This window comes from Podarcis tiliguerta (genome assembly GCF_965153285.1).
Source record: "Podarcis tiliguerta genome assembly, chromosome: 3".
NCBI classification, from domain to species: domain Eukaryota; kingdom Metazoa; phylum Chordata; class Lepidosauria; order Squamata; family Lacertidae; genus Podarcis; species Podarcis tiliguerta.
Window position 1 is genome coordinate 119148149 of NC_139536.1, and position 13074 is coordinate 119161222.

General features: G+C 42.0%; 1 protein-coding gene across 4 annotated transcripts in view; it reads left to right on the forward strand.

Annotated features, from left to right (window-relative positions):
- The window catches only part of COL4A1 (collagen type IV alpha 1 chain), a 177760-nt gene that overhangs the window by 110090 nt on the left and 54596 nt on the right, over positions 1 to 13074 (forward strand). For all 4 annotated transcript variants that reach the window (XM_083435551.1, XM_083435550.1, XM_083435553.1 and 1 more), the window contains 4 exons: positions 3670 to 3762; positions 4060 to 4164; positions 6698 to 6795; positions 12486 to 12636. In XM_083435551.1, coding sequence (XP_083291677.1) covers positions 3670 to 3762; positions 4060 to 4164; positions 6698 to 6795; positions 12486 to 12636 — 447 coding nt within the window. The remainder of the gene's footprint in view (positions 1 to 3669; positions 3763 to 4059; positions 4165 to 6697; positions 6796 to 12485; positions 12637 to 13074) is intronic.

The window sequence follows — 13074 nt, forward strand, 5'->3', positions numbered from 1 at the left end:
CTTGGGACACACAAAACCCATCATCTCCTCCAAGCACCAGTCTGACACCTCAGTCACTTCTCCCTGTTTAGGTGGAAGAAAGAATTAAGAGCTGGGTCTGGGTGTCATCTGCATATTGATGGCACGTCACTTCAGATCTCCTGGTGAATATTTTCAGTGGCTTTGTATATATGTTAAATAGCATGTGGAACAACCTGGAACCCTGTGGGACACTACAAGACAACTCCCATGGTGATGAATTGTAGCCTTCTATGACTACTTTCAATGCCTGGCATCTGCAGGGAGGGCTGGAATAAAACCCTGCCTAAAATCCTGGGGAACCTCTGCCAGTCAGTGTAGACTATCCTGAGCTAGATGGACCAATAGTCTGACTCAGTATAAGGTAGCATCCTATGGAGTCCTTCAGAAAGCACAAAGCAGTGTTCAAGGTGTATATATGAACAGGCAAGGAGGAGTGACGTCCTGCATTCTCAAAAAAGAGTTGTTGAAAGGGGGAAAGAAAATGAATCAGAGATATATGAAATGGAAATGGAGGATACCTAGAGGCTTCAGACCAAATCAATGAAAAGCTGGAAGGACTGGATCATCACAGAATCATAGAATTGTAGACTTGGAAGGGACCACAAGGGTCATCTAATGCAACTCCCTGTAATGCAGGGATCTTGCCCAATGTGGGGCTCGAACCAAAAATCCTGAGATTAAGAGGCTCATGTTCTGCCAACTGGACTACTGTTTAATTGAAGAAAACAGATGCTGAAATGGAAATGCCCTCCATACAAGGATTTGGAGGAGGAGGAGATAAAATCACAAATGATGAAATGGATATTACATTGATGGAGTTGAGATAATAATAAAAAAAGCTTTGGGAAAACTTCAATTTTTCAGTTCTAGCAGAAAGAATTTATTTTGCATACGATTTGGAGCAAATTCAGAGAATGCTGCTACTAAATTTATGGAAAAAAGATTGGAAAAAATGAAAATGGAAGGTCCTAGAAGAGGAGATCAGGATATTATCTTAAATACAACAGGAAATGGAAAAACAAGAAGAAATGGAATTTGAACATACAAAACTGGGTGTGAACTAAAGGATGTACAATAATAATAAATATGGAATATTAGCTCAATATGTGACAACAGTGGAGAGATTTTTAAATGGACATGGATGGGAGAATTTATTTACTCAATATGGAGTAATGGTGGTGGGAATTAATGGAGATAAAGTTAAAAGAAAACATGTGATTGACATTTACCAATTGGACTTTGCTTTGGAAATAGAAATGAATGATTCTGAGACACCTTGACTTTAAAAAAAATACAGTGGTACCTCTGGTTAAGAACTTAATTCGTTCTGGAAGTCCGTTCTTAACCTGAAACTGTTCTTAACCTGAGGTACTACTTTAGCTAATGGGGCCTCCTGCTGCTGCCGCACAATTTCTGTTCTCATCCTGAAGTAAAGTTCTTAACCCGAGGTACTACTTCCAGGTTAGCGGAGTCTGTAACCTGAAGCGTCTGTAACCTGAGGCACCACTATATTGTTTAACAGAAAGTGGAGAAGATGGATGTAAGCATGGACTGAATGTTTTAAACAATCCTTTTTCATGTACCTGGCAGATGGAATATTGGAAATTATTTCTTTGTACCTTTCTCTAATGTTTCTTTTTCTTCTGTCTTTTTATCTCTTTTATTTTATTTTTCTTTCTTTCTTTTTCTTTGTCTCTCTTCTTTGTTTTCAATCTTTTCCCTTCTTCCTTTGGAGTCCTATGTCTGGTGCCTTTATTAAAGTCCAAAAATTGTATACTCATGGGGGTGGGAGATGGTTGATGGAGGACCCTGGGTGAGAGACAGGAAAATGTTGGTATCCCAGGTGAGAGGCTGGGAGAAGAAAGGAAAGAGCCCAGGTGAGGGATAAGAATTACTTTTAGAGAAGACTCCGTATTTTTTTATCCTTATTTGTACTTTTTTAGTTACTATTTTATTGTATTATGAAAAAGTTAAATAAAAATCTCATACAAAAAAATAAAAGACTTGGGAAAAAATAAAAATAGGTTACTCTTACTTGAATTCTGCTTTTTAAAATGATGTTATTCTTGCTTTCAGATTGAGACTGTTGCTTCAGAGAAGTAGCTATATTATTTCTCCAGTTCTTACCCCTTTGCACAGCTAATAGGCTCTTTACACTTTGATTCTCATTTGCAAGTCAACTCACTAGTTCCTAGAGGACTTCCCTTGACGTATGCCATGTAGACCAGAGTCTCTCAGTTCTGCTTTAGCCAGACTGGGCTCCAGCTGCCCTCTGACCTGGCCAGTGAAGGCTGTTCCTTGTTTCGGTCAGAAGTGAGCTATTACAGTGGTGCCTCGCAAGACGAAAAGAATCCGTTCCGCGAGTCTTTTCGTCTTGCGGTTTTTTCGTCTTGCGAAACAAGCCCATTAGCGGATTAGCGCTATTAGCAGTTTAAGGGCTATAAACGGCTATTAAAGGCTTAAGGGATTAGTGGATTAGCTGCTAAAAGGCTATTAGCAGCTTAGCGCTTTAGAAAAAGGGGTTGGGGAGCGAAAAAACCCCTCAAAAATCGCAAGACATTTTCATCTTGCGAAGCAAGCTCATAGGGAAATTCGTCCTGCGAAGCACCTCTGAAAACGGAAAACCCTTTCGTCTTGCGGGTTTTCCGTCTTGCGAGGCATTCGTCTTGCGGGGCACCACTGTATTTATCTCTTCACACAGTTAAAACTTCCCCTCCCAGCAATGTATATAACTAAATTTAAATTTTAAAAATTATTTTTTCTCCCAGAATGTAACCATTTCTTCATAGCAGCTGGCACAAGCGAGACAAGGTGGTCTCTCCCATTGGAGAACAATTTGAGCAAGTGATCTTGTGTCTTCCAGAGGGAGGGACCACCCCCAGATTAAGGAAAGCCTTGGTAGCACCTCAGAGAACAAAAATGCACAGGTAAAAAAAGTCCATTTCCCATAACTTCTATTCATGTGTAGCTATGATAATATTTTCAGCTTTATATACAGTTATACCTCTGGTTGCGAACGTGATCCGTGCGGGAGGCATGTTCACAACCCGCAGCGTTCGCAGCCTGAAGTGCTGCGTCTGCTCACGCGTGTGATGTGATTTGGCGCATCTGCGCATGTGCGTGATGTGATTTTGTGCTTCTGTGCATGCGCGAGCGCTGAAACCCGCAAGTAACCCATTCCGGTACTTCCGGGTTCGACGTGGTCCGCGACCCGAAAATGCGCAACCTGCAGCATTTGTAACCCAAGGTATACCTGTATAGGGAAGCAACTTAAAACATTAGTTGCTGGTGCTCTTGGGGGGAAAGAACCAATGTAAAACGCCAGAAAGCTTATTTGGAAAAAGAATCAAAATGACTATGTGCTAGTAATAGTGTAACAGTATACCAGTATCGTAAAAATGTTATTCTTCGCTGGGTGCGGAAGGATCCTATGCGTGTTTGTTCAGAAACAAGTCTTGCTGTATTTAGTGGGGCTTACTTCCTAGTAGGTATGTTTAGGATTTCAACCTGAGTTACTCTTCTCTTCTTCCTCTTTCATCCATTAAATGTAGGAGAGTATATTATTGAGATAATGTTACTTATTATGAAAAGCAACTGAGTGATAACGTAGCAAATTAACAAGCATGTATCTTTTTAATGCATTACAAGGACCCAAAGGTGAAGCTGGACGCGTCATTTCTCTGCCTGGTCCTCCAGGAGCAGATGGTATTCCTGGCCCCCCTGGAATTCAGGGCATCCAAGGTAGTTTATCTCATATTAATGTGGAGAATTGTTCTGTAGCTCTCCCATTCCACCCAAATTCTCTTGTTTGTGTTAGAACCAGTGCTTTTTTTCTGAAAAAGTGTTTAGGGGTACTCTCATTTTGACTCAAGAAAATCACAATTTTATAGTTCAGATTGGGGGGAAATAAATACAGTAAATGGACAAAAGTGCAGAGATTCACAAAATGTTCAGGGGTATGCGTACCCCTGCATACCCCCTCCCCAAAAAAGCACTGGTTAGAACTAAACATGAGTCATTTTGTTTTTAACTGCACAGGTGACAAAGGAGATGCAGGGATCCCAGGAAGGCCTGGCCTGCCTGGTGAAAAAGGCCAGACAGGTCCACCAGGAATTGGGTTTCCTGGCTCGCCAGGGCTCCCAGGTATGTTGTGCTTTATTTTGTGGTTGTAAGAGAAGGCGTAATCCGATAGGCAGCCTATAAATAATAAAATAAAAATTAAATACTGTAAAACGTTATTTGTAGTAAAACATTGTTGGTCGTTTAACAACTGGAGAGCACCAAGTGTTCTACCTCTGCTTCTTGAGAGTGGTGTAAATCTAGGAAATCCTGCTATGTAGGGAAAGGTATAAGACTAAAACTGTGATTCTGGAACAAATAACAGAATAAATTATGTGAGGAGGGAACTGTAGCCGAAATAGAGGTGTTAAAGGAACACTTAGGTAGTTTAAAAGAAATCAAGTCTCCGTGGCCTGATGAACTGCATCTAAAGGTACTAAAAGAACTTGCAGATTTAATCTCAGGGCCTCTGTCTATAATCTTTGAGAATTCTTGGAGAACAAGGTGAGGCCTCTGCAGATCAGTGGTGGGCAAATGATGTCCCCATATTCAAAAAGAGGAAAACAGAAAACCCAAGTGATTACCGACTGGCGACCTTATTGATACCAGGAAAGGTCCTAGAAAATGATTACTGTGATTACAAAGACCCAGCATGGGTTTCTCAAAAACAAGTCATGCCAGATGAATCTCATTCCCCCGCCACCCTCTTTTTATGAATGATGATCAAGAGTCTGGAAACCAAGCCTTATGAGGAGCTTGAGGGAGTTTAGCCTGGAATAGAGGAGACTGAGAGGAAATATGATAGCCATATTCAAACATCTGTAGGACTGTCACATGCAAGAGGGAGCAAGCTTATTTTCTCCTGCTCCAGGACACAAACCAATGGAGTCAAGTCATAAGAAACGAGATCCCAACTAAGCATTAGGAAGAACTTTCTGATGGTAAGAGCTGTAGGACAGTGTAACAGACTCCCTCAGAAGGTGGTGGATTTGCAAGAGTGGATGGCTCCTCCAACTGGAGGCTTTAGGCAGGGTTCCCTGAAAGTATTGCCGCCTCTTCCAGGGGGAGGAGCCATCCTGCTCTCCAGATCTTCCCTGCCTCTGATTGTGTAGGTTGGGTCCCCTATTCTCTGCAGAACCTAATACTTTTTCACTTTTTAGAGTGGATTCTGGTTGTTTTGTTTGCTTCAAAACCTCTGCCTGTAGTTGTTGTCTCTGTTGTCCTGTGTAATAATAATAAGTAGAGGAGGTAGGAGCAGAAGAGATCTTCCCTGTTTCCCATTGTTGAAAAGAAAAGAGAAAAGTTTCTTACTGTTTGTCCCTGTTTTTTCTCCTTTTTCATATTTACATTTTATATTTGGCCCCTTTTTGCAAGCACGAGGATTTTTTAAGCTGTATTGCAGCTGGGACTGACAGGATTGTGTTGCAGCAAAGCTTGCTGCTCAGTCTCCCTGTCAGAAGTGTTCGTTTCCCCCTTTGTATGAAACTGATTGTTTCCCCCTTTGTATGAAAGCCAACAGTCTTTGTTGAACAGGAGAAAGAAGTGGCTCACGTCACAGTCTCTGCATAGGATTGAAGGAAAGAGATCCGTCTTGCCAGCAAAGCTCATTTCTTCTCCTAGTCAGTTCAGTGATCTTAGCTAACGTGTCTACCACTGTTGCAGACACCCAGTGAAGCAACAGGCTTACTGAGGGAGAGTGATACAATGGTTGTTGTTCCTTTGACAGGAAAGGCCATTTTCCACGTTTTTTAGTGGGAGAGACATCGGTGATAAGCTATATAAAGATATATAAGGAAGGCACCTTTGTGGAAGAGCATTCCACAAATGGGGAGCCACTGCAGAAAAGGCCCGTTCTTGTGTTGCCACGCTCTGGCCCTCACGTGGCGGAGGCACACAAAAAGAGGCTTCAGATGATGAACACTGAGTCCAGATCAATTTGAGCCATTTCAGGCTTTATAGGTCAAAACCAGCACTTTGATTGGGCCCAGAAGCTAATTGGCAGTCAGTACAGTTGGGCCAGGATTGGTATAATATGCTCAAACTGTCTTGCCATGGTGAGCAACCTGGCCGCCAAGTTCTGCTCCAGCTGAAGTTTCTGAACTATCGTTAGTGGCAGCCCCACATATAACACATTGCAGTAATGCAGCCTAAAGGTTATCAAAGCCTAGACAACAGAAGTTAGGATATCCCTGTTCAGATAGGGGTGCAGCTGGGCCACCAGCTGAACATACCAACAAGGCCACCTGAGCCTCAAGTGACAGCAAAGGATCCAGGAGGACCTCCAAGCTTCAGAGGGAGCGTAACCCCCTCAAGAGCAGGCCACTCCGTCAAGCAGTAGGTACTCCGTCAGATACCAAGCACCCTCTCTATTTTATTATTTATTTAATAGAATTTATACACTGCTTGATTATTAAAAAAAACAACTTGAAGTGGTTTACAAAAGATAAAACAGTAAAAGCAATAAATATTTACAACCCTACTTTAAAAAATACAAGTTAAAATACTAAAACAGATTAAAATTACTGCTTTCAAATCCAGTCATTCCCTGTATTTTTAAAAATTGGATTTCTAATATAACTGCGTATTGAGCCGTATTATCATGTCTTTGATTTTGTAGGTTTTCCTGGTCAGTCAGGTCCACCAGGTGTAACTGGAGAAAAGGGAGAACCCGGTTCTCCAGGGTTACCAGGTGCACAAGGGTCACACGGACAAAAGGTATTTATTAAGAGCTTCATCTAACTTCTACCAATTATAGCTGCAGGTACTAGCAGTCATGGAGGTTCAGACGTTGGCCATCCTCTGTAGAGACTCCAGGAAGGCATTGCTAATGCATGGCTTGACATTCTCCCCTGGATTATTCAGGCATACTTTGTGTTTCTCCGGACGGTGGGGATGTCATCTGACACCAGCTCTATCTCATTCGGGCAGAATTGGAGCTCTTCCATTTCATGCACAATTGTATTTTTCCTTTTTCTTTTTTGGCAGGGACTTTGCGGCTAGAGGACAGGAAGGAAGCTGTTTTTTATTTGATTTCTTATCCACTCTTCACCATGAGGTCCAAGGGCGGGTTAAAACAATTTTTTAAAATACTATATTAAAATCAATTATGACAACTTTAAGTCAAGAGAGCAGGGCAAGTTCACACACACATATAGTGCCAAAGGTGAGAGGACATGACCACATGTCAAAAGCTACATAAGGAAGGTGCCAGACACACCTCTCTAGGGAGGAGGTTCCACAGCTTAGGGACTCCTACTAATAATGCCATCTCCTGGGCCACCACCCCTGAACTTCCTCTAGTGTGGAACTACCAAGAGGGCACCTTCTTCTCAAATTTTTCTGTTTAATTTCTGAACCTTTCTTGCTATCTCCATTAGCCTCTTCTGCTGACATGATGCATCTTCTCCCATCCCATGTGAAATGTTTATTCCTTCCAAATCAATTCTTCATCCCCCTCACAAAACTGTATGAGAACTTTCTTCTGCTTGGCACCTTGGTTCTGTGATATTACAAAGTTCATTATTATTCTATAACATCACAGTAGATTAACCAGTGATGTGGGAATGGCATAAAGTTTTTACTTTTTAGCTTATTAGACATATTTATCATTAGCATTTGATTTTTTTATTAATACACACAAAAAAGAAAACACCAGTTACACCGTTACCAAATGAAAAACAAGTAGAAATTATAATAAAAGAACTAAAAAACACAAAATGTTAAAGTGAAAAATAATCTTTTAACTATAAGCCGGACCTCCCACCTACATCTTAATTCAATTACACATAACCTGCTGCCAATACAAACTGTCATCATATTTTAACTACAGTGGTGCCTCGCAAGACGAAATTAATTCGTTCTGTGAGTTTTTTCGTTATGCGAGTTTTTTCGTCTTGCGAAGCACCACTGTGCATTGACGGTTTCCCATAGGAATGCATTGGCGGTTTTTTAAAAAAAGGCACAAGACGTTTCGTCTTGCGAAGCAAGCCCATAGGGAAATCCGTCTTGCGAAGCAACTCAGAAAACAAAAAACTCTTTCGTCTTGCGAGTTTTTCGTCTTCCGAGGCATTCGTCTTGCGGGGCACCAGTGTAATTCTTAATTTGTCTTAGGTCTCACATCGTTCTTAAGGCTACTACTGATATTAGTCAAATGCAATGGAATTCAAGCTACTGTAAACATTTTTCAAATATATTTTAAAGACTTCCCATTTTGATACAAATGTCTGTTTTGGTTTATTCTTTATTTTTTCAGATAAGCTGTCTAGTTCCACATATTCAGTCAGTTTTTGTGTAGATGGAAGTTTATCAGATTTCCAATTTGCAGCAATTAGAACTCTTGCTGCAACCATGGCATATAAAAATATATCCTTTTTTTTTTTTTTAAAGGAGTGTCCAAACCTGTAATTCCCAGAAGATAAGCTTCTGGTTTTCTATCGAAGGAGATGTTTAACATTCTTTGCAATTCTAAGTGGATGTCTTCCCAAAACGCCTTAATTTTCTTTGCATTGCCACCACATGTGGTAAAAAGTGCCTGGTTTTTCTCCAAATCTCCAGCAGTCGCTTAGGACACTCTTATACATCTTAGAAAGTTTCCAGGGCATTAAATATAATTGATGTTGCATTTTAAAAAAAATTCTCTCTTAGGGTATAACAAGCTGTGAACTTCCAATTATTTTTCCAAAAATTTCCAGTTGGGACATAGTTATTGCTTAACCGAAGTCTTGCGACCACTTGACCATGGCCGCTGTACATTTTATAGAAGGCTTTGCTTTTGGAATTTACTAGCTCAGATTCAAATCTTGAAATTTCTGTTGCAAAACCCTTTTGTTTATCATATTTAAATTTCTCAAATATTTGATGGTATTGTAACCAATCGGAAATATACTCTTAGTTCCTCAAAGCTTTTTAGTTTTATTTGGTTGTCTTCTTTCTTTAAGAGTATTTTATATGTAGGCCAGATTTCTTTTTCACTGCAGAGGCTTCTGTTAGAGATGTCCACCATGGGACTTTGGGTTCTAACAAATTTCCTGATCTGTAAAATTTCTATGTATTTTGGCTGTCCCATAAATTAGGTATGCATGCCATCCCCATTGATTATCAAAACCCTCCAAGTCTAGGAGGTCCGGGTCTTGCAAAATACACCACTCCTTTAACCAAGTGGCAGGTGGCGCGGGTGGCGCTGTGGGTAAAACCTCAGCGCCTAGGACTTGCCGATCGCATGGTCTGCGGTTCGAATCCCCACGGCGGGGTGAGCTCCCGTCGTTCGGTCCCAGCTCCTGCCCACCTAGCAGTTCGAAAGCACCCTTAAGTGCAAGTAGATAAATAGGTACCGCTTTATAGCGGGAAGGTAAACAGCATTTCCGTGTGCTGCTTTGGTGCCGGTTCACCAGAGCAGCTTCATCACGCTGGCCACATGACCCGGAAGTGTCTGCAGACAGCGCTGGCTCCCGGCCTCTAGAGTGAGATGTGCGCACAACCCTAGAGTCTGTCAAGACTGGCCCGTATGGGCAGGGGTACCTTTACCTTTACCTTAACCAAGTGAAGCAGGCTGCCTCACAGTATAAATTCAGATCGGTTAGGGAAAAGCCTCCTCTGTCCTTTATATCAATTAAAATTAGGTGTTTGATTCTGGGTCTTCTCCCTTCCCATAAAAACTTGGAGATCTCATTTTGTCATGTCTTGAGGCAGCCTGCTTCACCCAGTATTAGGATCATTTGAAATAAAAATATTAACTTGGTGAGGACATTCATCTTTATAGTGGAAATATATATATATATATATATACACAGTGGTACCTCACAAGACGAATGCCTCGGAAGACGAAAAACTCGCAAGACGATAGAGTTTTTTGTTTTCTGAGTTGCTTCGCAAGACGGATTTCCCTATGGGCTTGCTTCACAAGACGAAACGTCTTGCGCCTTTTTTTAAAACCGCCAATGCATTCCTACGGGAAACCGTCAATACGCAGTGGTGCTTCGCAAGACGAAAAAACTCGTAGAACGAAAAAACTCACAGAACGAATTAATTTCGTCTTGCGAGGCACCACTGTATATATATACACACACACACACACACACACACACACAGGTATGTTGCACGTTGACTTTAGGCATATACATCAAATTACATGCATTTAATTTGCAGTTTCAACTTTACATGCGTGATGACTGGCTGGCACAAATGAAACACATGGAAAGCTTAAAAGCTTTTACACCAGGTTTTCCTGGTGCCAAAAGAGCTTTTAAGCTCTCCACCTTGCTTACTGACTCTGGGAGACTCTTCTGAGATGTCAGATGGCCCCTTGCTTGGGGTGGGGTAAGAACCGCTGTGTCAGGACTGGTCGTTGTCCTCTTCAGATCACCACACAAACGCTTCTTGTTCTTTTATAACTTTTTATTGCGTATTAACAAAACAATCTTATAAACGGTTCTTAAATATTCTTCCTCAGAGTCACTTCTTTCAGATACCTTCTGAGCTCTGCTTCTCCATGACCAGCCACCCTCAAAATGGCGAAGGCGCCTCTCCCTTCGCTTTCCCGCTCTTTTTTCTAACCTCCTGGCTAGAGCTGGCCTGTATCTCCTCTCCTCCGAATCTGAGCTAGAACTGAACCCTTGCCTTTCCTGTGAACAGCTGGTCCCTCCCTGTTGTTCCTCTTGCTCCCTTCTATTAGATTCACTGTTCTCCCTCCCCCCTTGGGGAATGCTTTCTCCCTCTGAGAAACTGAAAACTTCTAACTCTTCCCTGACATATACCATTTTGGCTTTACATGCTATGCCTGGAACATGGCCCCTGTGCAAGTTGTGAGTCGACAATAAAACAACATAAAAAACAATACAAAATAGTAATTCAAAACAAGAAAGTTTTAAAAAGCTGCATAAGCTTGTCAGCATAAAAAGCTTTTAAAGAGACATCTGAAAGTCAGTAACAAGGATGCCTGCTGAATGGAAGAGTTTTCCACTGCATAGAAATGGCTAGACTAGATGCTCAGCTTCTAGCTGAATGCAGTCAAGCCTCTGTAAAGGGGGGACAAGTAGCAGTGCTCCACTGGATTATCTCAGTAATCAAGCCAATATATAACTCTTGTCAGGCCATAAGGCATCGTGCACCCAAGTCATTTGGGACTTTACACAAGAAACATGGACCTGGCTCAGTAAAATATAGCCAGACGGTGTAAATGTTTAGCAGAGGTCACTGCTTAATTGTAAAAAGAGAGAGAAAACCCTCAAAGTAGTTTACAAAAATATGTTGATGGAATTTGCCCCCATCATGCAGCCTCACAGCTGCATTCTGCACTAGGTGGAGCTTCCAGAGCAGGCCCAAGGGCAGCCCCACATAGAGCACATTGCAGTAATCCATTGTCATGGATAGCCATGCCTGGACTGCAGCGGCTAGGTTATCCCAATTCAGATTCAATTATAGGTGGCATACAAAATGGGGCTGGTAAATGTAGTCCTAGGTCACTTGGGCCTCTAATGACAAAGATGGACCTCCCCACAAGTTGTGTCCCTGTTCTTTAAGAAGTGCAATCCCATCTGGAATGGGCAACTAGTCCAACTATTCCAGACCCAGGAATCACCTGCCCACAGAGCTTCCATCTTCTCAGGATTCAGACTCAGTTTGTTGTCTCTCATCCACCACTGTAAAATAGCAGTAGAGACTAAATAAAGTGGTGCCCTGCAAAACGAATGCCTCACAAGACGGAAAACCCGCTAGACGAAAGGGTTTTCCGTTTTGGAGGTGCTTCGCAAAACGAATTTGCTATGGGATTGCTTCGCAAGACGAAAATGTCTTGCGATTCCTGGGGGTTTTTCCCCCTCCCCCCCTTTTCCCCAAGCCCCTAAGCCGCTTAACATCTGATCGCTAAGCGGCTTAACAGCTGATCTAAGCATCTTATCAGCTGATCTAAGCCGCTAATAGCCTTTTAGCAGCTAATCCGCTAATCCCTTAAGCCTTTAATAGCCGCTAATAGCCTTTTAGCAGCTAATCCGCTAATCCCTTAAGCCGCTAATAGCCGCTAATAGCCGCTAAACCGCTAATAGCGCTAATAGCGCTAATCCGCTAATGGGCTTGCTTCGCAAGATGAAAAAAACCGCAAGACGAAGAGACTCGCGGAACGGATTCTTTTCGTCTTGCGAGGCACCACTGTAGTGCCCTGCAGAACCCCACAGAACAAGTGCCACGGAGCCAAAGAACACTCTCCTCTTGCTACTCACTGGACTCAACCATGCAAGGAGGAACTGTGCCTCCAGTGCCCCTCCTACACACCACTTGATCCAGGACACCATGGTCTATGGTATTAAAGACAGATTGTGTAAGAATCCTCTCTGGATTGCAGTGTTGTCCTTATTTGTTGATGGGATGCTTGCTTTCATTTTATTAATGTCTGATTATTCTAATACGTTAAGGGTGAACCTGGATTAGGTCTCCCAGGCCCTAAAGGTTTTCCTGGTCCACAAGGACGAGATGGCCTTCCTGGATCAAAAGGTGATCGAGGCTTACCTGGCATACCAGGAGAAAAAGGATTTCCAGGTGTGACTGGCCAGCCAGGATCCCATGGTAAGCTTTTTGGCATTACTAGCTAAATTGTTATGATGCAGGGTTTTCCCCCTGCGTCAATAATTCACATTAGGTGACATTTATGGCCAAACATAACCTGGGTGGCCTTATACCTCATTTATTTCCCACATTACTCTCAATCTCTCCTTGTTATTTCTCCTTTCTTCACTTCAGGGAAGTCGTTTCTCCCGTTTGATTTTCAAAATACAACAATGGAAGCACCATGTTGGCCCTATACAATAGATTTACTCAGTTGTAGGTTCCATTAAATTAAAAGGGACTCCCAAATAAATGTTTGTAAGGTTTTAGTGTTAGTGACATTGAGGGTATATGGAGTATTGTAAATCACTTGGGATACCTCATGGGAAGCATTTCATAAATGAAATAAATAATTCACTCATTCATTCTACAAAGAGTTGTTGTTGACATTCGTCTATC